General features: G+C 41.9%; 1 protein-coding gene across 1 annotated transcript in view; it reads left to right on the plus strand.

Annotated features, from left to right (window-relative positions):
• Positions 1–1833: 1833 nt before the first annotated feature.
• Positions 1834–24600, plus strand: part of STUB1 (STIP1 homology and U-box containing protein 1) — a 70125-nt gene continuing 47358 nt past the window's right edge. Inside the window, exon 1 of the mRNA XM_080268025.1 lies at positions 1834–1947. Coding sequence (XP_080124151.1) covers positions 1858–1947 — 90 coding nt within the window. The 5' untranslated portion in view covers positions 1834–1857. The remainder of the gene's footprint in view (positions 1948–24600) is intronic.

The raw sequence follows: 24600 nt of genomic DNA on the forward strand, positions 1-24600 counted from the left end.
CGAGTGACTAGCGATTATGACATCATCTAGATAAGCAAAACTGAGTGACCTATCATGCCGGCGAAAACTGTATGAATTAGCCGCATGAACGCTGATGGTGCATTTCTCAAACCGAATGGAAGTCTACGGAATTGGCAATGTCCGGATGGAGTACTTGAAGGCGGTGATAGGAAGAGATGATTCTTCCATCTCGACTTGCCAGTCTACTTAAAAGATCTAGGGAGGAAAAAACACAATTGTTTTCGCCTAAGGATTCCAGCATATTAGTGAGTACAGGAATCGGAAATCTGTCCGGGACAGTCACTGCATTCACGCGTCTGTAATCTATTACTGGTCGTACCTCACCACCTTTCTTTGGAACCAGAAATAGTGGGCTGTTCCACGGGCTGTCAGAGTGTTCAATGACCTCATTATCCAACATGTCCTGAATAAGACGATCAGCTTGTTGACGTTGGCTATGTGGTAAACGGTAGGCAGGTATATATACTGGCTGAGCTCCAGGCAATAATGTAATGTTATACTTTATGAAATCCGTCTTTCCCATATTCTCACCGGGTAGGGCTACGACTTCGCGATAGTCTCGCAAGAGATTAATTAATTGATATCGGTGTTCCGGGAAATCACTTTGTTTCACATGAGATTCGAGATTAAATGGGATATTGGTGGACTGAGCAACTTAGCACACATCGGCAACAGGATGTGGGAAATCCTGGCACACACGTAGCCTACGGCCGCTGGGTATACCAAGAAATTGGACGACGCTGGGTCCTGACAGATGCCCCACGGACGAGGTGCCGCAGCCAACCGCTGACGGCGTCCCAACCTAGAGGCGACTGCAGTCCCAGGCCTCCCAAGGACAGTCCTCGGACCTCAGGGCAAGACCGCCCTGACACCACTCACCGTCGGCCCTCCTCCCGGAGTAAGAAGCGGCAGGCCCGACTCCTGACGCTGTTTGGCCCCAGCCCCGAGGGCCCCTCACCAGGTCGAGGCCCTGACAAGAGAGGGCCTCCCTGCACCCTAGACCAGAAACACGCCCGGGCTGTGACGCCCCCAGAAGCCGTCCCGTGCCTACTGCAGGAGAGCTCACCTGTAGGGCTCCCTCCGACTCCCAGGGGCCACCTGGACTAAGCACAAACCTCAGCAGCCCAGTGACGACACACAGTGAGATCCCAGTGTTGTATTAGAGACAGCAGTGACAGTGCCCGTGTATTCTAAAGACAGTGAGACAGGAACACCACCAGTAAAAGTGTGTCTGACCTAACGTACTCAGTTTGCTGTGTCAGTGCCTAAGTTCCCAGGACTAGAGCAATATACAAGTGTGTGGCGATACCTAAGTGCAGCAGACCAGTGTACTATGCAAAGACTGAGAAGACAGACTGTATGAACGGTGTCACCATCCCTCTGTATTATTCTCCTGTACAGTAACTCAGGTATTATCACAGTGTCTGTGTGACGTGATGTATTATTGTTAACTAGCCTGTCACTATACCCGTTCCACATCTAGTGCACCATTGCATGTATATTGTCAGGGAAATTGCTTAGGGAAATTGGATTAAGGGAATACATGTGTTCAGGTGTCTTGCCGAGTTTTTATGCCGTGTTCCATAGTAAGTGTTCTAGTTCCGTCTAGAAAGAGGACCCCACTCAGTCGCTGGTGTCTTTAGGACGAGAAGTCGGCCTAAAAACACCCAGCATAACATATATAAATTACTTAATTATCTACGCACTAATTTGGCCAAAACAGGACAAAATGGGTACTTCGCAACTCGTTCTTCAATTGTCTACGGAGCATCAGCTGATGGCGATTGTAAACAAACAAGCTGGCAACTTGCTTGTGGGACTTTATTGCTGATCACAATGACGGATGTAGAGCTTAAAAATCGGGGCAATAAGTTATTCTCTGTACGGAAGTTTGAGGAGGCTATAAAGTGTTACACTGACGCCATTGTGAGTATTTAATTTGTCATAAAGCAGTCAGTTTCATCGATAGCCTAGTATGGCACTTGTACTTTCAGCAAAAAGCCATGCTTAGCTTAGGTAATTACGGTGTATTATCTTTCTTGCAGCCCACCAGTGGAGAATGTTGCAGACGACTTGCATGTGGGACTTTCCCGCTCATCACAGTGATGGATGTAGAACTTAAAAATTGAGGCAGTAAACTACTCTAAGGAAGTTTGAGGAGGCTATAAAGCGTTAACGGTACACTGATGCCCCTGTGTTTAGCATAAGGCTGTTTCATTGATAGCTTAGTTTGACATTTCGGTATAACTTTAGAAGTAACCAACTTTACCAATTTTCATTATATTATGTCCCTGACCTATTCTAACTAAGACTTACCTTTTAAGCCTAGTTTGAGTTGGGGGAACAAATTTTGTAGGGATAGTCATATAGTGGCTTAGGTTAGGCTATCGCTCAGCAGTGGATGAATGTCGTGCCATATTGGCTGGTGCAGGCGTGTGCACCTGGTCTATGTCAGGCCCTAGGTTAGGTTAGGTTAGGTTAGTTTGGGTTAGTTCAATGCAAAATAGTGTGTTTTTAATTAATTTTGATCTTGATTTTGGGTGATAAACCCACTTTTGGAAATCTTACTCAAAATTCCAAAAGGGGGATTTTCCCCCCAAAATGAAGGTCAAAACTAATTAATACACAGTAATTTGCATGGGAAAACATAAAAATGATAATAAAAGAAAATGTTGGTTACTTCTAAAAATTTACCGACATTTCAACCATTAGCACAATGCAGTGCTCTCATTAGGCAATTAAAGTTTATTATCTCTTCTTGCTATTTACTTGAGAAGTCTGTTGTAGTAGCAGATTTGACTGTGAGTTTTATAAATATCATAATCCAAAATTGTTAACGAATTCACTCAATTTCTCTTGGCCTCTGCTTCACTTGTAATTTAGACCCATTGTAACTTGCATAGAGAACCAAGTGGGAAGAGCGAAATTCCATACCTTGTTCAGTCATAAAAGAAACAATAGGGGAAATTTTATTGGGAAAAACTGCAGGAGAGCTCCCATTAGCAAACAAAAACTTTGACAGATTATCTGTTGTAAGTGTAAATTCATTTTTGACACTGAGATTCTGCAGAAATACGGTATTTATGTTACTCAAGACTATGTCGTTCTTGACACCCAAACTCGGTGAAAATAGCATGTTATTCAAGAGCACGAAGTGATTTGTAGACATAGGCAGTAATGTCCAACAGAGGGCAGTGGATCGATTCAGACCCAAAACTCATTTGTCCCTGAATTGGTCAGGTTAATTAGGTTGGATTTAGTTAGGTAAAGTTGTGTTAGGTTACTCATATTAGGTTAGGTTAGTAGGGACAGACAGTTAGTGCCAGATCGACTTTGAAGCTTAATCAACCAAAAATCTGACATGGCAGGCAGTTGCTTTCCATGGCTTACATGTAAAACTGATGGTTTTGCAGTTGATATCTTCAAAATTATCTTTCCTTAAGTTTTTAAAGCTATCACAATGATAATTACATCACAGTTTATTGAGCAAAAAATATATTGTAAATTTTATGCATATTTGGGAGCTTTCCTGCAGTGTTACTCTTATTGAAACAAAAGATAAACAGTAGAAGCTCCTAACCAAATTAATTATTCTTATATATTTTTCTGGTTATTTTTGGAATTGTAAATGAACATTTCACATTAAATTCCTTTTCTTGTTGATTTTTAGCTTTGCTCCTTTTGCTTTATCAACTCCCTGTTGTTTCTTGATTGTAATGGCAGACACTTACTACAACATATGCAAGTCTACCAAAATTGTTGGTGGTGTCCCAGTTCCCTTTTAGTAACTCTTCCTAACCTTATATTATTAACCTAACCCAACCAAGCCTAACCTTACCTAACTTAACCAAACCTAACCCAACAACCAAGAGTTGAGTAATTTATGGTAAGTCTTCCATTATGCTGGTGAAATAAGGAACAAGGGATAAAGGGATTAATCCCCGAGCTAGACCTAATCAGATCATATAGCCCTGCTATGGTCGCAGGAGAGCGCTACCCTTCCCAGCACAGCAGCCACCAGGTTGGGCACGAACTCGCAACCTAACGATTACGAGCCCAACACCCTACCACTGAGCTACCGCGCTCTGTGAAATAAGAAACAAGATCAGAGATGCAGTCAACAGTGAACATTTACACCCATAAAATTAGTAAACAGGAAAACTTATTCATCAGAGAAAGTAGATGCAAAAGTAAATGACTTTGGGTAGATTTGAATAAGTCTCTTCCATCACGCCAAAGAAAACAAATGTCATTGAGGCATAAAGAATATTACAATAACGGTGGGAAAAGTAAACAGAAAATAGTTGTTTACCACATGAAAGTCTATCTGTCTATCTGTTGCCAGACGCCATAATCCCATAAGGGGTGGCCATTTGACTCTGAGTTATATATTTTACGAGGAGGGGCCCTAACCCCCACCAACCTACTTGTTGACACGTAGGAAGCACGTATGGTTTGGTTATATGGTTACCACCTGGCGCTGTAAATGGTTTCTTGGCTTACAGGAAACCATTTGGCTTGTCACTCAATGTAAAGCCACCTGTAAAGGAAAGAAAAGCAATAAGAAGTGACAGGAAAGATGGGAGAGATAGGAAGAGAGGAGGGCAGACACAGAAAAAGAATGATAAAGGCTAAGGAAAAAGCAGGCAGCACTCCATCAAGTGAGTGGATGATGGTCGCCACCACCTACCACTAACACATGAAAGTATTCAGAAAAATACAGAAAACAACCTGGAGGAATAGGAATTGGTACGGTAGTCTTTCTGCTGCTTAAAATATAACACGGTATATGTAACCTTGCTTTGAATTTACCTTGAAGCACTTCTGCCACAAGGGGATGTTGATCCCTCATTTATTCTTGAGGCAAGGCCATGGCATGGCCACCACCCTTTGTTGCGGACATTCTGGCTGGGCCACAATGGAGTTGGAGGTTGCTGGGTGTGACGAGGTGTATCCCGGAACTCCTGGTTGGTCTGGGATGGTAGCCAAAAACTTGTATACAGTAGTTTCTTCTTTAATACCTCTGTTGTCACACTTGTGATGTTTCTTAAGTGTTTAGGAAGGCAGTTAAAGAGTCTTGCCCCCTTTTTTTTGATAGGGTAAGTTATTGTATTAGAGAGTCTGGATTCTGGCAGGGTGTACTTGATGGAAGGTGAGTTTGGATACATTTTCTCCCTTTTTTTGCTTCCCCTTGTGGTTCTGATGGTAGGATGGACTCTATCTTGGGCCGTGTGATTATCTCTCTACCTATCTATCTATAGCCCGATGCTCTAGTCCCACAAAGGGTGGCTACAGACAAAATGCCTTCAAGTCACTCTGTCACCCACCATTTGACCGCTCTCCCCCCAACTCACTCCCCCCTCCCTCCAACTCACTCCCCCCTCCCTCATATACCTCTCAACTCCATCCCTCCACCTCATCCTCGGTCTCCCCCTCCCTCTCCCTACCTCTGCTTCGCCTACATACACCCTCTTTGTCAATATTTCATTCTCCATTCTCTCCATCGTATAATTAGATTTTCTAAACTTTTCCATATATATATATGATAATGTATCTCTCCATTCTCCTCTCTACAGAATAGAGTTAGTATCATACTAGTCTCTGCCAGTACTAATCAAAATTTCCCATTTCTTCTTGTTGGTTTTGGTTACTTTTGATACTGGAGGTGAATGTTCTTTGGAAGCCCTCTTGTTTTGATATGTTTATGTGGAGTAGTTGGTGAGTGGAGTGTGCCTGCAGAGATGGATGAGAATGACAGTGCTTTAGTGGACATTTGTGCAGGGAGGGGGTTGGTGATAGCCAATACCCTCTTCAGGCACAAAATAATCCATAGGTATACGTGGCGAGTGTTGAGAAAGGTGGGTGGTGAACTGAATGAATGGAAAGGCAGTGATTGATAATGTGTGTGTGGATGAAAGGATGAGAAGGTGTGTAATGGATATGGATGCAAGAGTATATAGAGGTTGGGGGAGTGGACGTGGTGGTCAGAATCAAATTACAAATGAAATGGAGAAATAGAAGAAGGGAAGGAGAGGAGGAAGTGCAGTCAATCCTCGTAAATCGCGTGTTTATAAATCACGGATTCGTAAATCACAGCTAGGTGGCCGTCAGACTGCCGGCAACCTTAAATCACTGTTAAGTCACGAAAATTGCGGATCTAGGCACCGAAGTGGGCCTTTTCCGAGGAGAACCGTAAACTGCAGCATTCAAACTGAAAATCATGACCCAACAACCAATCACCGCATGTCCCTGGTGGCATATGTGCATACTAATGCCACCATGTTGTTGTTGTTCTTGTCCCGCCAATCCGCACACTACAGACCGTTGCCGTGGAGTATGAGAGTTACCTGCCTTCTTTTGTGCAACTTCCCCCCACCTCCTACCTGTCATGGCCCCTCCTGACCCCCCAGTGAAGCCCTCTGAGCAATATGGCGTCAAGAAGTTGCCGCATTTGTTGCACAGTCAACGTTTGGAGCTCATTCATTGTGTTGACAGGGGAGAGGTTTTCAAAGCTGGCGAAAGAGTTTGGGAAGAACAAGTGCTGAGAGGCTCTAAGTTCTTCCCAACACCACCCCACTCCATTCATATTAAGCAGTTTCGTCATAGGATTAAGGTGAGATCCCTTAACATGGCTTATTTCTATTTAATATATGCACTGAATATTCCTAAATTCGTATGTATGTGTTTGATGGTGCCAAGATAGGTGTAGGTAGGGTGCTGTGGGGGCAGGTTGACCAAAGTCCAGACCCAAATTAATTTTTCACGTAAGAGTTATTATTCATAAATCACGGAATTCGTAAATCTTGGCAGTGGTCCAGACCCAAATTTCCGCAATTTACGAGGATTGAGTGTAGTGCATACAAGGAGGGTGGAAAAGTTACAAGAGGATGGAAAAAAGGCAGAATATAAGAGAGAAGTGGAGGAGCGATTGGGTAAATATGGATTGGAGCAGATGAGGGATGTGGACGGTGTGTGCAAGATATTCACAGAAGAAATATGTGCAGCATGTGAGGTGGTGTGTGGGGTGAAGAGAAGTAAGGGGGTGCAAGGAACAGCATGGTGAAATGAAGAGGTGAGAGAGGCTCTGGCACAAAAGAAGAATGCATACAGTGGGTGGATGAGAAACAGGGGTGTGAAAGAAGTTGAGAGACAGAAGAGAGTTATATGTAGAGAGGAAGAGAGAGGTGAAAAGATTAGTAAGAGAGTGGATGAAGAATTTGGAAGGAATTTGAGTGTAAAGTGGAGGGAATGTAAGAAAATGTTCTGGAAAGAGGTAAAAAGAGTTGCACAGGGGGCCAAGAAGTTAGCTGGGGGGTGAAAGATAAAAATGGTAGATTACTAGTGGAGAAGGGAGAAAAAGTGAACAGGTGGGGAGAACACTTTAAGGAATTGTTGAACATAGAGAACGAATGTAATGTGAGTATAAGTGGCTGGGGAATGGCTGGGAGGAGGAGGGAGGTGAGAAGACAGGAAGAAATCAGTAGGATGGAAATTATGGAAGCAATGAAGAAAGTTAAAATGGGGAGAGCCCCAGGAATTGATGGAGTGTGTGGTGCATTGCTGAAGCATGGAGGAGAGACAGTAGTAGAATGGATGTGGAAGATGTGCAAATTGGCCTGGGAGGAAGGTAGAGTCCCAGAGGATTGGAAGTCAGGTATAATTATTCCCCTATACAAAGGAAAAGGGGAAAAATAAGTGTGTGGTAATCATAAGGGCATTTCTCTTCTTAGTGTGATAGGTAAAGTATATGGTAGGATATTTGTTGAAAGAGTTAGGGAAATAGCAGAGGAATTAGTTGGAGAAGAACAGGGAGGTTTTAGGAAGGGAAGAGGTTGTGTAGATCAGACATTCATTCTTAGATCTTTGGTGGAAAAGTTTCTAGAGAAGGGAAAGAAGTTGTATGCGACATCCATGGATTTGGAGAAAACACGTAACAGGGTGAATAGACAAGGATTGTGGAAAGTATTAAGAATATATCGAGTAGATGGGAAATTGCTGAATGCCATGAAGAGTATGTATGAGGGTGCTAAGGCTGCAGTACATGTGAATAGTGAACTGAGTGAATTTTTCTGTTTGAAGGTTGGATTTAAGAAAGGATGTGTCATGTCTTCGTGGTTGTTCAATCTGTATATGGATGGGATTATAAAAGAGATACAAGGTAGGGCAGTGGATGTTGGAGTGGCCCTAGTAAGAGAGGGGAGTGTTTGGAAACTCCCTGTACTGTTGTTTGCAGATGATACTATGTTGTTAAGTGAAGGTGAAGGGTAGCTGCAAGGTTTGGTGGATGAGTTTGGGAGAGTGTGTAAGAAATGGAATCTAATGGTGAATGTAGTAAAGCTATGGTTTTCGAGAGAAGTGAAGTCAGTGAATGTAGAGTGAGGTTGGATGAGGAGGAAATGAAAAATGTGAGTGCTTTTAAGTATTTGGGTAGTGTGATGAGTAAGGATGTAAGTTTGGAGGGTGAAGTACTTGAAAGGGTACAACAAGGAAGAGGGGTTGCTGGTTCTTTGAATGCAGTGATAAGAAACAGGGAAGTGGGCATGGAAGTGAAAAAGTTACTACATGACAGTATTGTGATACCAACTCTAATGTATGGAAGTGAAGCTTGGACCTTGTTGGAGGGACATAAGTCAAGAATGAGAGCAGTGGAAATGAGTTATTTGAGAGTAGCATGTGGAGTGACATGGAGAGACACTGACAAATGAGGAAGTGAAGGAGCATTGTGGTGTGGATTTGAATGTGATAGGAGTATTAGGAGAAACATATTGATGTGTTTTGGCCATGTGGAGAGGATGGAGAGCGAGAGACTGACGAGGAGAGTGTATGTGAGTGAGGTGGAGGGGGAAGAGGGAGGGGGAGACCAAGGATGAGATGGAGGGATGGAGTGGAGAGGTATACTGTATATATGAGAGAGGGATGTGTGAGCTGGGAGCAGAGCAATGAAATGACAGGGGACAGGGCGACATGGAAGCGATTTGTTTTTGGCCACCCCTTATGGGATTAAGGGGTCTGGCAGTAGATAGATAGATAGTTTATGTGGAGCCTTTCTATAGTGTTAACATTGTTGCTGGGTCTCTTGTCTTGAATGTTCTTAAAATATACCCTATTGGTTGCCAGCATTTTGCCACAGTTTTCTTTAAGTATGCATTAAATGTGGCATCATCTGATAATACTACCCGTAAGTCTCCAACCTGTGATTTTCATGTTATGTCATTTCCACTTGGGCCAGTGTAAGATGCATTTATGTGACTGTTGTTACCAAACTTCACTACTGTAATTCAAATTTATCCGCATTGAACCTCTTGTACCAAACAAAATTCGGTGCGCTGCAAGGAAATGTGGGACCACCTCTTAAATATTTACCAAGAAAATTTACATACATTTGAATTGACTCTGAGACTTTATACAGGTGTTCAATTATGTGTTTTTGAGTATGAAGAGAATCTTGGTGAACAAGGAAAATTCATTTTATATAAGGCATCAAGGGACTGGACCTCGCATGCAGCATTATGATGGCAAATGTGAGTGCATTTAAGTACTTGGGGAGTGTAATGAATGAGTATGGAAGTTTAGAGGGAGAAGTGCTTGAGAGGGTACAACAAGGAAGAAAGGTTGCTGGTTCCTTGAAAGCAGTTGTAAGAAACTGGGAAGTGAACACGGAAGTGAAAAAGTTACTGCATTGCAGTATTGTGATACCAACTTGAACATATGGAAGCGAAGCTTGAACCTTGTTGGAGGGACACAAGTCAAGAGTGTGAGCTATGGAAATTAGTTATTTGGGAGAGCATGTGAAGACACATGGAGAGACAGATTGACAAATGAGGAAGTGAAAGAGTGTTGTGGTGTGGATGTGGATGTGATAGGAAGCAATAGGAGAAACACACCGAGATGGTTTGGCCATGTGGAGAGGATTGAGAGCAAGAGACTGGTGAGGAGAGTGTCTGTGAGTGAGGTGAAAGGGGGGAACAGGGAGGAGGAGGCCAAGTATGAGATGGAGGGATGGAGTGGGGAGGTATATGAGAGAGGGGTGTGTGAGCTGGGAGCTGTGCAGTGAAATAGCGGGGGACAGGGCAACATGGAGGCAATTTGTTTGTGGCCACCCCTTACGGAATTAATGTGTCTGGCAATAGATAGATAGACAGTTTAATACATGCTGAAGCCAGCAGTTTTGTCAGATACAATAGCTACTCCATTTTGGAGGATTTGAAACAATGTTTTCTATGCCCTTTCATTTTCAGTCCGTTTTCTCAGCCTTTGCACAAATACTTTTCATTTTATCTTTACCAGGCACAAACCAGTATGGTAGCTTTTAATTGTGAAAATAGTAGTTGTCCATCATTATGCACCATCTCATTTGAGGTTGGTGCTTTAGAGTTAGATTACTGTAGGTTGATATAAGGTTAGGTTAGATTAGGGTAAAACAGGTTAGGTTAGGATGAATTAGGTAGGTCATGTTAGGTCTAGATAAATTAGGTTAATACCGGTATTAATGTTTTACCACATGGGTGTTAATCATCCAAATACTGTATCCTATTGGAATGGGCCTTTCACAGGATATTTTTTAATGTTTCAGAGGTTACCATAGATACTGGACATTTTAAAAGTTTTTCCTGTGAAATACATAGACTTAGTAAGGTATATCACTCATACTGCCACACCAGTGAAGTTACCACTAAGAGTTAAATTTTATGCCAAACTCTTCCAGCACATGGCTTACTTTTGATGTACTGTAATTTCAAATCCCATACTAGTATGCTAGGTTTGCATGATTTTGGGTGTTTAACCCATGGATTGCGAGCCACAGCTCAGGCTGGGTAGCATCGTGTTTCAAGCCACAGCTCAGGCTGTGCCGGCCGTGCATCACCATAAACTGCTCAACCCCTACACAAACTTACGCATGGTGCTACGCAAAGACAGAGAGAGAGAGAGAGAGATTTTTTTTTCTTTTCAGATGATGCCCTGGATGTTTATCTTCAAGTTTATAATAAACAAAAACAATTTCTATCTATCTATCTATCTATTGCCAGACGCCTCAATCCCGTTTGGGGTGGCCACAAACAAATCGCCTCCAAGTCGCCCTGTCCCCCGCCATTTCACTGCCCTGCTCCCAACTCACATCCTCCTCTCTCATATACCTCTCCACCCCATCCTTCCATCTCATCCTCGGCCTCCCCCTTCCTCTTCCCCCCTCCACCTCACTCACATACACTCTCTTCGTCAGTCTTTCACCCTCCATCCTCTCCACAAGGCCAAACCACCTCAGTGTGTTCCTCATAACGCTTCCTATCACATCCTCTTCAACACCACAATGCTCCTTTATATCCTCATTCGTCAGCCTGTCTCTCCATGTGACTCAACAGGCTCCTCTTAAATAACTCATTTCCATTGCTCTCACTCTTGACTTGTGTCCTTCCAACAACGTCCAAGCTTCACTTCCATACATTAGAGTTGGTATCACAATACTGTCATGTAGTAACTTTTTCACTTCCATGCTCACTTCCCTGTTTCTTATAACTGCTTTCAAAGAACCAGCGACCTTTCTTCCCTGCTGTACCCTTTCAAGCACTTCACCCTCCAAACCTCAATCCTTACTCATCACACTACCCAAGTACTTAAACGTACTCACATTTTCCAGTTCCTCACCATCCAACCTCGCTGTACATTCACTGACTTCACCTCTCTCAAAGACCATCACTTTACTCTTCCCTACATTCACCTTTAGATTCCGTTTCTTACACACTCTCCCTAACTCATCCACCAAGCCTTGCAGCTCCCCTTCGTCTTCACTCAACAACACGGTATCATCTGCAAACAACAGTACAGGGAGTTTCCAAACACTATCCTCTCTCACCAGGGCCACTCCAACATCCACTACCCTACCTTGTACCTCTTTTATTACCCCATCCATGTACAGATTGAACAACCATGGAGGCATGACACATCCCTGTTTCAACCCAACTTTCAAAGAGAAAAATTCACTTAGTTCACCATCTACACGCACTGCAGCCTTCGCACCATCGTACATACTCTTCACAGCATTCAACAACTTCCCATCTATTCCATATATTCTTAACACTTTCCACAATCCTTGTCTATCCACCCTGTCATATGCTTTCTCCAAATCCATGAAAGCCGCATACAGCTTCTTTCCCTTCTCTAGAAACTCTTCCACTAAATATCTGAGAATGAATATCTGATCTACACAACCTCTTCCCTTCCTAAAGCCTCCCTGTTCTTCTCCAACTAATTTCTCTGTTCTTTCTCTAACTCTGTCAATAAGTATCCTACCATACACTTTTCCTATTATACTAAGAAGACAAATGCCCCTATGATTGCCACACACTTCTTTTTCCCCTTTTCCTTTGTACAAGGGAATAATTATACCTGACTTCCAATCCTCCGGGACTCTACCTTCCTCCCAGGCCAATCTGCACATCTTCCACATCCATTCTACTACTATCTCTCCCCCATGCTTCAGCATATCACCACACACTCCATCAATTCCTGGGGCTTTCCCTGATTTAACTTTCTTCATTGCTTCCACAACTTCTATCCTACTGATTTCTTCCTGTCTTCTCACCTCCCTCCTTCTCCCAGCCATTCCCCAGCCACTTATACTTGCATTACTTCCATCCTCCACATTCAATAATTCCTTAAAGTGCTCTCTCCATCTGCTCACTTTTTCTCCCTTCTCCACTAGTAATCTACCATTTTTATCTTTCACTCCCCTGCTAACTTCACTTCCACCCTGTCTTACTCTTTTCACCTCTTTCCAGAACATTTTCTTACAGTCCCTCCACTTTACACTCAAATTCCTTCCAAATTCCTCATCCACTCTCTTCTTACTCTCTCTTACTAATTTTTTCACCTCTCTCTTTCTTTCTACATATAACTCTCTCTTCCGCCTCTCAACTTCTTCCACGTCCCTATTTCTCATCCATTCATTGTATGCTTTCTTCTTTTGTGCCACAGCCCGTTTCACCTCTTCAGTCCACCACGCTGTTCCTTGCACCCCCCTCCGTCTTCTCTTCCTTCCACACACCACATCACATGCTGCACATATTTCTTCTGTAAATATTCTACACACACCTTCCACGTCCCCCATCTGCTCCAACTCATATTTACCCAATCGTTCCTCCACTTCTCTCTTATACTCTGCCTTTTTCTCATCCTCTTGTAACCTTTCCACTCTCCCTGCAACTACTCCTTCCTCTTGTCTTTCCCTTCTTCTATTCCTCCATCTTACTTGAACTTTAACTCTGGCCACCACCAAGTAGTGGTCAGATAGTCCACTCCCCCAACCTCTATAAACTCTTGCATCCAATATACATCTTCGCATCCTTTCATCCACACATACATAATCAGTCATTGCCTTCCTTTCACTCAATTCACCACCCACCCTTCTCATCACTCGCCATGTATACCTGTGGATCATTTTATGCCTGAAGAGGGTATTGGCTATCACCAACCCCCTCCCAGCACAAATGTCCACTAACGCACTCCCATTCTCATCTATCTCAGCAGGCACACCCCACTCACCAACTATTCCATCCACCTTCACATTCCCAACTTTACCATTCATATCACCAATCAAAAACACTCTATCATTCCTTCCAAACTTTTCCATGCACACTTCTACATTTGTCCAGAACTCTTCTCTCACTCTTCTAGCACGATCTTGCGTTGGCGCATACACACACACAATCGCCCACATTTGTATTCCAACTTTCAACTTTACCTACACAATCCTTGATCCAACTGATCCATACTGTCTTATGCTCCTCTTCCATCTTTTACTCACAACTATACATACTCCTTCCTTTGCCCTCTCATTCTCACCTACTCCAGCACATATACCCCATCCATACTCCCATTCTCTCACACTTTCTCCTCTCCATTTTGTTTCAGTTATTCCACATACATCCACTTTCGCATCCTCAAGCACCTGGACAATCTCTCTCTCTTTCACCTCGTCATTTGCTCCCCTTACATTCCATGTTCCAATTGCAATGTCCTTTGTCCGGTCCTTGGTCGTCAACGTTTGGTCAGTCCTTGTCCGAGGCTTATTGTTTTTTTTTTTTTAGTTAGTTGTTTTCAGGGGAGGGGCACTAACCCTCCGCCAACCCTTTTAGTCGCCTTTTACGACAAGCAGGGATACTGGGGGAGTATTCTTGACAAACCCCCCTACCCCCAGGGGGTAGTTAGTACAGTAGGTATCCACAATACGCGAGCTCACAGTACGCGATCCTCATTGTAAGTGAGGACCTGTTTTTTATCGAATTTTGTTTTATTTTTTAATAGTGACGAAAATTGAACTCGTAATAGGCGAGATGGCAGTGAAGAGTGGTCCAAATCCAGGGTTTACCCCGAGCACGCCACATTGCCACCCCCAAGAAGCGCCAACCACTAGTGATGGAGCTCAGCCGGGTACTGTGTGCCCTAGGTAAATTCAAGGAAGAATTCAAGAACATTGGACATTGTCATTTGCAAGTGGAGGAAGTGATGACTTCACTTTGAAGGGTTTATGAATGAAGTGAGTGCATTGGCAAGTGAAAGTACCGAAAGTGCTGGTGACGAGAGTGGTGTGTCTGATGGTGTAGCGGGTGGTGCAGGAGGTGCATGCTAGGGTTCCGAGAAAATTCGCCATCAAGTCAGTTTGCCGTGAGACAATAATTAACTTGTTTCTTCCTCGCTGTAGTTTCCTTTGAATACATATTCTAGCGTCACCCATAGCTGTCTTCATTAATGACGGCGAATTGTCTTGTTATTGTTGTGACGGCAAATTGACTTGGCAAATTCTCCTGAAGCCCATGCTAGGTGCCTTACCCTGCTTCAAATTCCCTTCTTACCTCCATTAAGCTTGTTATCCTCTTGGGTTAAGGTGAGCAGCCATATTCTTGCTGGTTTAGTTAAGCCATATCCTTGTTGATTTAGTAAAGCCATAATCTTGTTGGTTTACACTATCTTATGTAATATGTCTTAGATAGTTTCCCTGTACAGTACAATACTTAGGTCTGAAAGGAGTCTCAAGGGTTACTGATGAAGGGGGGTGCCACCCATATGTAATTTTTCCCATAAGTTTATGTATTCAGAGTAAGCGAATTCCTAATAAGCGACCTCCTCTGCCGCCCATATACTTGCGTATTGTGGGTACTTTCTGTACTGAGATTGGGATTTGGCCTGATAAGTATTCAGGAGCTTTCAAGGTTTTGTTAAGTGGCAATCCTCTGTCCTGTCAGCAAGATTGTCAGTATACAACTCACCCAGTCAGGGAGAGCATCTAAATGTTGCCGCAGTCAAATTGGTGGACTCTGTAAATATCCCAAGATATGAGGCCCTGCACTCCACAAGGGGCAAAGTGCCATACCATCTGAAACCTGTTTTTTTCCACCAGCTGCTTCTTGAAGCACTACCCTATGACTGCACAAATATGCTTGGCTCACTTCAGACTTTCACCCTTACTGCACTAATCAAAAATGAGCAAAGCGACTTTGTGCAGTCATAGGGTAGTGTTTGAAAGACCAGCTGGTGGAAAAGAACAGGTTTCAGCTGGCATGGCGCTTTGCCCCTTGTGGTGTGCAGGGCCTTATATACTGTATATTGATATTCCTATCCACTTTTTGTAGTCTGAAATTAACAGGTGACTGTGTTATATACTTAATTAAAATTACTCTCCTGAAGTTTGTGAGATGGTAATAAGGGAGTTAGAAACGCTGCACCCGTGTGGCAAATTTTATCAGGTTAAGTTATTAAATTTGAAGTTAGATAAGGGTAGGCTAGGATATACTGAGTCAGGTTAAGTTTGGATAAATCAGCATTGATGAGGCTATGGGCGCCGCCACACCAAGGCTGGAACAAGACTTATTCTGACGTGAATTGTCCAATTACTTGTATATACGTTAGGAGTAATGTTGGAATAAGATCACCTTGTTTCACTGGGTCACATTCTGACCATAATGCTTCTCACTGTTAGCTTCATCATGTCTGACAGTGAGAAATAGATTGATCAGAATGTGAGTCAGTGAAACAAGGTGTTCTTGTTCCACCATTATTCCTAAAGTACATAATCGGACAATTTGTGCCAGGATAAGTCTGATTTCGGGCTTGCTGTGGTGACGCCCGAATGCTGAAATGGACTTCTAAGATGGTGGCTGTATGTCTTTGTTATGTTGTGAATATAAACAAAGACTGCTTTTTAAATGTGATTCACTACTTACAAATAATAAGAAACATCAGTGCTTGAAAATCCACTCAGAAAAAAAAAAAAGAAATACTGTAAAGGTTGAAAATTCACTCAGAAAAAAAAAAATCACATGGAGGGATTCAGTAGAGAAAACCATGATGGTCCCACATCTCCATGAAGATTGCCCAAAGTATTTTTACAGTACAGTCAACCCTCGATTCAACGGACTAATAGGGGGGGACGAGTGTCTGTTGCATGAAAAAGTTTGCTGCTTGAAATTGAAGGGAAAAATAGCTTAAAACTTGAAAAATAGCAGAAGAAATACAATGGTAGCTATCGAAGATGAGGTGCAGTGACGCTACCGCGGACTAGTTTACCTCTCAGTACCCCATTTTCTATGGACCCATTATATTACGACTTGCTTCATGGTGTGCTGTGCAGTACAGTACAGTACTGTGTTACAGTAATTTTTATGTTCTACTAGAGTATCATTTATTTTTGTACCTGTAAAGAGAAATACTGTATCAAGTTAGAAATTTAAAAAGATGTGCAATATTACAACTTGCTTCATGATGTGCTGCGCAGTAGTACAGCACAGTACTGTTTTACAGTAATTTTTTATGTTCACCTTCAGTATCATTTATTTTTGTACCTGTAAAGAGAAATAGTGTATTAGTTAGAAATGAAAAAAGATGTACAGTATTATGATTTGCTTCATGGTGTACTGCACAGTACAGTACAGTGCAGTACTGTGTTAGTAATTTTTTATGTTCAACTACTTTATTTTTGTACCTGTAAAGAGAAATACTGTATGTAGTTAGAAATGACAAAAGATGTACACACAGTCACTAATGTCTGCCCATGGTGCCCCCTTCCTACCCCTGTATACCCAGGGAAGAGGGGAGGGGGGGATGAAATGAGCGCCACCCGCCTCTACCCCAGCTCCCAACCCAACCCCACCCATCATTCTCAGCTGTCAGTTACATCTCAAGCTGATTTCATGCTTATCACTCTTGGTCCCACCACAAATACAAACATAAACACTAGGATCTGTTAAAAGTATATACAGTACTATAACTGTCAAGACGCTGCAGCAGGAAGTTAATGCATTATGGCGTTGACAGTAAAACAAAAATGTTAACAACATCCACCTCAGGCCTCATGTGTTGAGTGCACTGCTTTGCAAACACACACATAGACAAGACACGCATGCATGCACGCGCACACAGACATAGACACACCCAAACACACAGGCACAGACACGCACGCATGCAAGCACCCAACGCATGAGGCCTGGGATGGCTGTTGTTAACGTTTTTGTTTTACTGTCAACGTTATAATGCATTAATTTCTTGCTGCAGCATGTTCATTGTTATATTATGTACTTTTTACAGATCCTAGTGTTTTATGTTTGTGTATTAGTAATGTGCCTATGAGTGTAGAGCATGAGGTTAGCTTGAGATGTAACTGCCAGTTAAGAATGATGAGTGGGGGGTTGAGTTGGGTAGGGGTACGTGAGAAAGTTGGGAGCTGGGGTAGAAGCAGGTGGAGCTCATTTCGTCCCCCTCTCCCATCTTCCCTGGGTATATAGGGGTAGGAAAGGGGCACCCGTGAGCAGAAGTCAGTGATCGTGAGTGTACCTGTTCCATATTTATCTATTGCCTCACACTGTCACCTACCGGCCTACCAGACAAACTTTCAAATAACGGACAAATGGCCGGTGTCCGGAGCGATTCTCTGCCAGCAGATATTGTCCACTGCATCCGAAATCTGTTGATTCAGGGTCCGTAGAATCGAGGGTCGACTGTATATCAAATCAGATTGGATAGTCTTCTGTTGTAATAGCAGTTGGAAGAAAATTTGACGAAAATACAGAAAATGTATTTGATCCTCAAAAAAGAAAGTACAGTACAGTAGTTTCCAAATTATCTTTTTACAGATTTCATTAATTGTTAACTTTCGTGTTAACATTTTAGGGAGTGTTACATTGTAGGAAACTTATATTTTCCAGCAGTTTTTGTTAAATGTTTCCATTCTTTTGTATTAACATTTTAGAGAGTACTGTATTACATTGTAGGGTTGGTTAGTTTTGGTCATTTTAAGTGAGCAGTTTACCTCATAATCTCTCTCAAGTTCATGTATGTGTCATCATTCATTTTTATCAAGTTCTGCCGCTTATTTCAAGCCTGCCCTTTTTATATGGAACTTAGTCTGAGGGGGAGGACAGGAAGTGGTTGTTATTATTGTTATTTACCAACCTCAGTCTGTCTACTTGAGTGGACCCATCAATAGGAAGTGGTGACAGCATACAGTATTTGGACATACACAGATGAACCTGTTCAGAAGGGGAAAGAAATATCATAAAAGAAAGGAAAAAATCCATCTCTTGAGGCTGAATAAGAGCATTTCCTAAAATTGATTTTTAAAGAGAGTGTTAAATCATTTAGTCAGTTCTTTTTATCAGATATTTTCACCCAGTTTACTCGCCTAAGGCCCCCCTCCACTCAAAGAAAGTCATATATTTGTAGGAAAACTTATCAAGGTCAAGGGAAGCCAGTATCTGTTGGTGCACCAGTTTAAACAGGACCATGCTTAATGCACAGATATATAACTAATAGGTAATTCTGTTATATGCATCATAAGCACAATCTAGCAAAAATCAAAGAAGTAGGTCCTTCATTTACAGAAATCACAAGACTGTCTAAAAAAATCATTCAATTATTTTTTAAAGGCACAGATAATGGGAGGCTGTGCAACGTGAGATGGCAGAGAATTCAGTACATTTGTAAGTCTGACACTAAAGAAATCTGTATTTGCTTTCTAATGCCAAATGCTCTTTTGTATTCTTAGATATTGCCTCTACTTTAGATTTCTAGGGTCATAAAAAGGAACAAAAGGTCATACCAGATTGCACAGCCGAGGAGTCATGGAAGATTTTCCAGCATATTAATAGATTGACCCCCCAAAAAATATCCCTTGATAGTGTAGTTCTAGCCATCTCAGTTGTGATGCATAGCAGACTGATATTCTGCACCATATTATTTCTCATACATCTTTGGTGTATAGACTCAAAAAGTTTTAGATCTATGAATAAAGAACACCAGACACAAAAAGCATATTTAAATAAAGACCTGTTATGTGTAGCACAGTATATAAAGATTTCTTGATTTATAGGAGTCTGTTGACAGTAGATTCCAACAGCGTACTAGCTGTTCTCCAGCTTTGCATACAGTGTTGTAGATTTGTGGATGGAACCTCAGGGATGAGTCAGTGATAACACCCACATCAGAATAAGATGTGTCAATATGATCATTGTTAATGTAATAGGGCACATATGGTCCCAGGTTTCCCCAGTCATGGTGACCTGATTGGAAGCATATTGCAGCACATTGGCCATTGTTCATTTTTAGTCCCCAGAATTTGAGGTTACAAAAATTTTGAGTGGATTTATACTGTAGAGTTGATCTTATTTCCAAAATAAACTTTTGCTTCAACATTCTGCTAACCATATTTCTTTTGACTTTTAGAGGCAGTGCCATATTGTTATGATAAAAAATGTTAAGTGCTTTCCTGTAAATGCACTCGATATACCAGTTGCCATATGAAGTACATTTCCGGAATATCCACACACAAGAATGCAGTTGGTCATGGTTTAGGGCGAGAGGTTGTAATGATTTAAAGGTCATGGTGTTCCTTTCAGCGTTTACATGTAATAAATGATGCCATATTTGAGGGTCTTGGCTACTCACCAATTCTTCAAACCATGAATCAGGTGATATAATAATCTTTTTGTTCATACAGTATTGTACCTGCAACCTCCATGGGATTTAATTCATCTAAAGAGGAGACCTGGGCTGATATGCACAAAACTCCATCAGAAGGCAGCCTTAAGGCTATGAAATATTAAAGGCAGCCATACGGCTGCCTCTGTGGCCCATGCCTGACAAACCCTGGCCTTGTCTTAAGACTGACTTAAGTTTAATGCATCAGCCTTAACTAAGGTTGGCCTTAGCTGTAGGGAATGTTTGGGAGAAATCTTATGTGTCAGCAGAGACCCTGCCAACCAGTCAGATGGAAGAACACAGAAATGTTGGGCCAATCACAGAGCTTTGTGAATCAGCAGGGGGTGAGAGTGAGTGTTTACACAGCATTCAAGGATAAGCAAGTGAAGTGCTGGTAATTAATTGAAAACAGTGTTGGGCACAAAGAATAGATGTTCCATCATTAGTAATGAAGAGCTACACACCTGCACAACTTTTAAAACATTAGTAAGATGAGATAGTTTAGGATTAAAGAAACAAAATAGCAATATTAATGGGAACTCGCCATTATTTTTGCCATGTTTTACCTAACCATTGCCAAACTTTACAGTAATCAGCTACCACAGTTACCTAGCAGAAAACTGTCATCATAGACAACTTGGTTGAGATCTCTGGCAGAGGTTAGAATTAGGCCAGATATAGGCAGCATGAGTGCTGCCAGGATATCTGCCATTACAGCTCATTATCATTTTGTTGCTCTCACAAACAGCCTGCTCATTCAGTGAATGAAAATCTTTGCACTTGACAAATACAAGTTCTTTCTGATCTGGGATCTTAGTTTGTAAGAGAGTTCAATCCACTGCTCCAAGCAGTTTAGGAAGAAAGGAATAATGAAGAATTATCAACAAGCCATAGTACAGTATCACTACATAGCCATGTAGGAGTAAAGGGAAAATAAAGGCCAGAAGAAACACGGAAATATCAAGAGGTAGGACAGAAGACAGAAAAGGACAGTAAGGAGAGAAAGACTAGTGACAGAAAGGCCCCTTTTAGTTGCCTCTTACAACAAGAAGGGATGCTAGAGAAATACTCTTTCCCTTCTTCCCCAAGGAGACCAAGCACTTCAGGAAAATTGTTCATTCAGTGGAAACCCTCTAGTCTTTGTCGTCCACTGCAAACCACTGGGCATCTTTATTTTTCCGAGTCCTTTTCCATATAAAGCATCTGTCGCACCTGATATCACTCCTGATACACTTGACTGATGAATACCACAGATGTCTCCAACAACACTTTGAAAAATCCCACTAGCATAGAGCCTCTGGGGTGCCAAAACTGTTGTTTGACCAGGAATGGCATGGGAGTGTTGTGTGACCCTCCCTATATAAGGCTCAAGTTTTGTTAAACAAAGGAATTCGTTCCTGGGGAGGCGTTATTGTCTCAGTGCATGTTTATCATTTATGTTGATGGGGCTCAGTGGATCCTTGAAATCTCCATTCTCTTCGCAAAGCACGATCTGGTTCACAGGCAACCACCAACTCCATACCAAGACAAACAATAACAAATTTGCTCCTGTTTGTGCTGTAGAGAATATAAAATCATAGTTACATTATTTATGGGTCACAGTACGGTAAGGCTGCTCTGACTCGGTCTTAGTGTCTAAAGTGGTCTTTCTGAGGCTTACCCTCCTGCAGGTGCTTCATGCATGGGCCTTAGCAACGTATGGCCTTAAATCACCCAACTTAAGGCCGTGTGTAGCCTTAAGGCCACTTGTGCTACAGTATGCAAATTAATCACTCAAAGTCTGAAAGTATCATAGACTATGTCATCAGATTGAAAAGGTTGAGGAAACCACAAGTAGTCTGATGATCATGTTGGCAGAACTTTCTCCTGTTGAGAAGCACAAGTCTTTCAATGATGCACCAGTATGTATATGAGTATTCATTAAAAAGAAGCCAGCAAACAGTTGAAAGAGCTGCCAAGATTGTCTAAATTGCCCACAGTTAAAAGAGAGAGAAAGATGAATATCAGTACCAAGAAAAATTTTCTGCTGTTACAAAAGTCATTGCCATATACCACATAATAAGCAGTTCTACCATCACTTGAGTCATCACCATACACCACATAATAAGCAGTCCTACCATCACTTGAGACCTTTGAACCCGGATAATCTTTCACCGTGTGCTGTCAGAGAACCCTGATAATCTTTTACTATATGCTGTTATTATACAGCAGCAATCATGAATCCTATGATGGTAGTTCTATTGGGATTAAGGTACATAATAAAGATAGTGGCAACGTGAAAGTACAGTACAATAATCAGCATTTTGATGGATGAATATACCGTAATGGTAGATGATAATGAACAGTGAAATAAGTAAAGGCATAGATTGAGAGAATTTAAGGGATATGTTTCCAATGTGCATTATCTCACTAAATATGTCATTGCCTAGATATCCTTTTCAATTAGTGTATATTGTTGTCCCTCATTGTGGCATTACAGACCACTACCACCATTTTCACATCAGTACATTGCTTCCCGTCCGATCAGCGAAGTTAAGCAACGTTGGGTCTGGTTAGTACATGGATGGGTGACCGCCTGGGAACACCAGATGCTGTTGGCATCCCTACGTGTCAAGTGGGGTTGGTGGAGGATTAGTGCCCCTCCCTGTAAAACAATTAACTCTAAGCCATTGGCCACCCCGTTTGGGATACATGGCATCTGGCAATGAATGAATGAAAAACATTGCATTCAGATTTACAGCCCCACCTGTACTTTTCAGGGTAGGTGGTGGAAACCATCATAAACTCACCTGATGTAATGCTGCCTGCTTCTTCCTTTGTATCATTCTTTTTTTGTGTCTGCCCTCCTCTCTTCCTGTTTCTCCTGTCTTTCCTGTCACTTTGTATTATTCTTCTTTCCTCTGTAGGAGGCTGTATACTGAGTGACAGGCCTAATGTGTTGTGTAATGTAGGAAACCATATACTGTTCTGTACAGTGTTTAATGGTAACCATATAACCAAATTAAGAGGTGTTGTGTAGCCCAATATGGTGCCTCTGGTACCTGGGTGGAGGGACACTAATACTACATCCATCCAGAACCAAACCTCCATACTCTTCCCCACACCTTGCTGTCTGCTGCAGGGGAATATTAGTTCATTGCGCAGGATGGGCCTGCAGGGGCAATTGCTTATCTTCAGTTAATGGGTCTGCTCAATGAGATGGATCAAGGTTACTCAATGACTTCTAATATTTCACCACTATAGAGCTTCATGCTTCCTATACACAGTGTTATTAATTTCCTCTTATAATATGGTACACTGTAGTAGTAATGTATATAGCAAGAGTAGACAATGAAGTACCATTAACCTCATAAATCCAGGTGGCATTCTTGTTAGTTTATTCTTGTTGCCACCAGACAGTTTTATTCAGTTTTGGAAAGGCATATCATATTGAAGGGGTTACTGAAGGCTGTATCTAACCCTTCCATTTGCAAAGCCTGTCCTAAACTGGATAAAACAGTCAAGGGATAAAAAAAATGAAAAAAAATTGTCCCTGAGCCCCGTGGGTTAAACATCCAACCAACACCTTGAGGCTAGCTAATCTTTTCCTGCCTTTCTGTAACACTCATTTTCATGTTAGCAAACATTAGTTTTTATATTTTATCTGTGTGTGTGTGTGTGTGTGTGTGTGTGTGTGTGTGCGTGCGTGCGTGTGTGTGCGTGCGTGCGTGCGTGCGTGTGTGTGTGTGTATTTACCTATTTGTAGTATACAGGAATTGAGCAATGCTTGTGTTGTCCTGTCTCCATATCCACATTTATCAAGTCTACCTTTACACACATGAATGTTTTTCTCATGCACCACCTCTTTGTCTAAGTTGTTCCAAATATTTATGTATTTACCTAATATACCTAATTGTGATATACATAATGTGCTATGTTCGTGGGTTTCCGTCGCTATTTCTCAATAAGTCAAATTTAGCTTTAAACTCGTTTAAGTTTTTAGACTGGACTATCTCTGTCCAGGCTGTTCCATAAGTCTATACTTCTGTAAGGAAAGCTATATTTCTTGATATCCTTCAAGCAGCTTGACTTTTTCAATTTCATTCAGTGTCCTCTTGTTGCTCTCTTATCCCATACAAACAGATCTTCTTTGTCAATTTTATCTACTCCCACCATGGTCCTGAACACTGCAATCATGTCTCCCCTCTTTCTCCTTTCCTCTAAGGAAGGCAAATCCAGCTTTTCCAGCCTCTCTCTGTATGACAGGTCTGCCAGACTGGGGACCATCTTGGTTGCTGTTCTTTGTATTCTCTCAATCTTGTTTATATCTTTCTTTTTGTGTGGGGACCACACTACCACTGCATATTCTAACCTGGGGCGGATCATGGCCACTATCAATTTTTTCATCATCTCCTCATCCATATAATGAAATGCTACTCCTGTGTTAGTCAAGAGTTTATAAGTCTCTCCAACTATCTTGTTAATGTGCTTTTCTGGTGACAAACTATCTTGGACCAGCACACCCAAATCTTTCTCTTCTCTCATTTTTGTGATTAATTCATTACCCATCAAATAATTCAGTGATGGCCTCCTGGTACTTTTACCCATTTCCAATATTTTACATTTCTTTACATT

The sequence above is a fragment of the Coenobita brevimanus genome, chromosome 26, assembly GCF_032717465.1.
Source record: "Coenobita brevimanus isolate Jiangsu-jjx chromosome 26, ASM3271746v2, whole genome shotgun sequence".
Classification (NCBI taxonomy): Eukaryota; Metazoa; Arthropoda; class Malacostraca; order Decapoda; family Coenobitidae; genus Coenobita; species Coenobita brevimanus.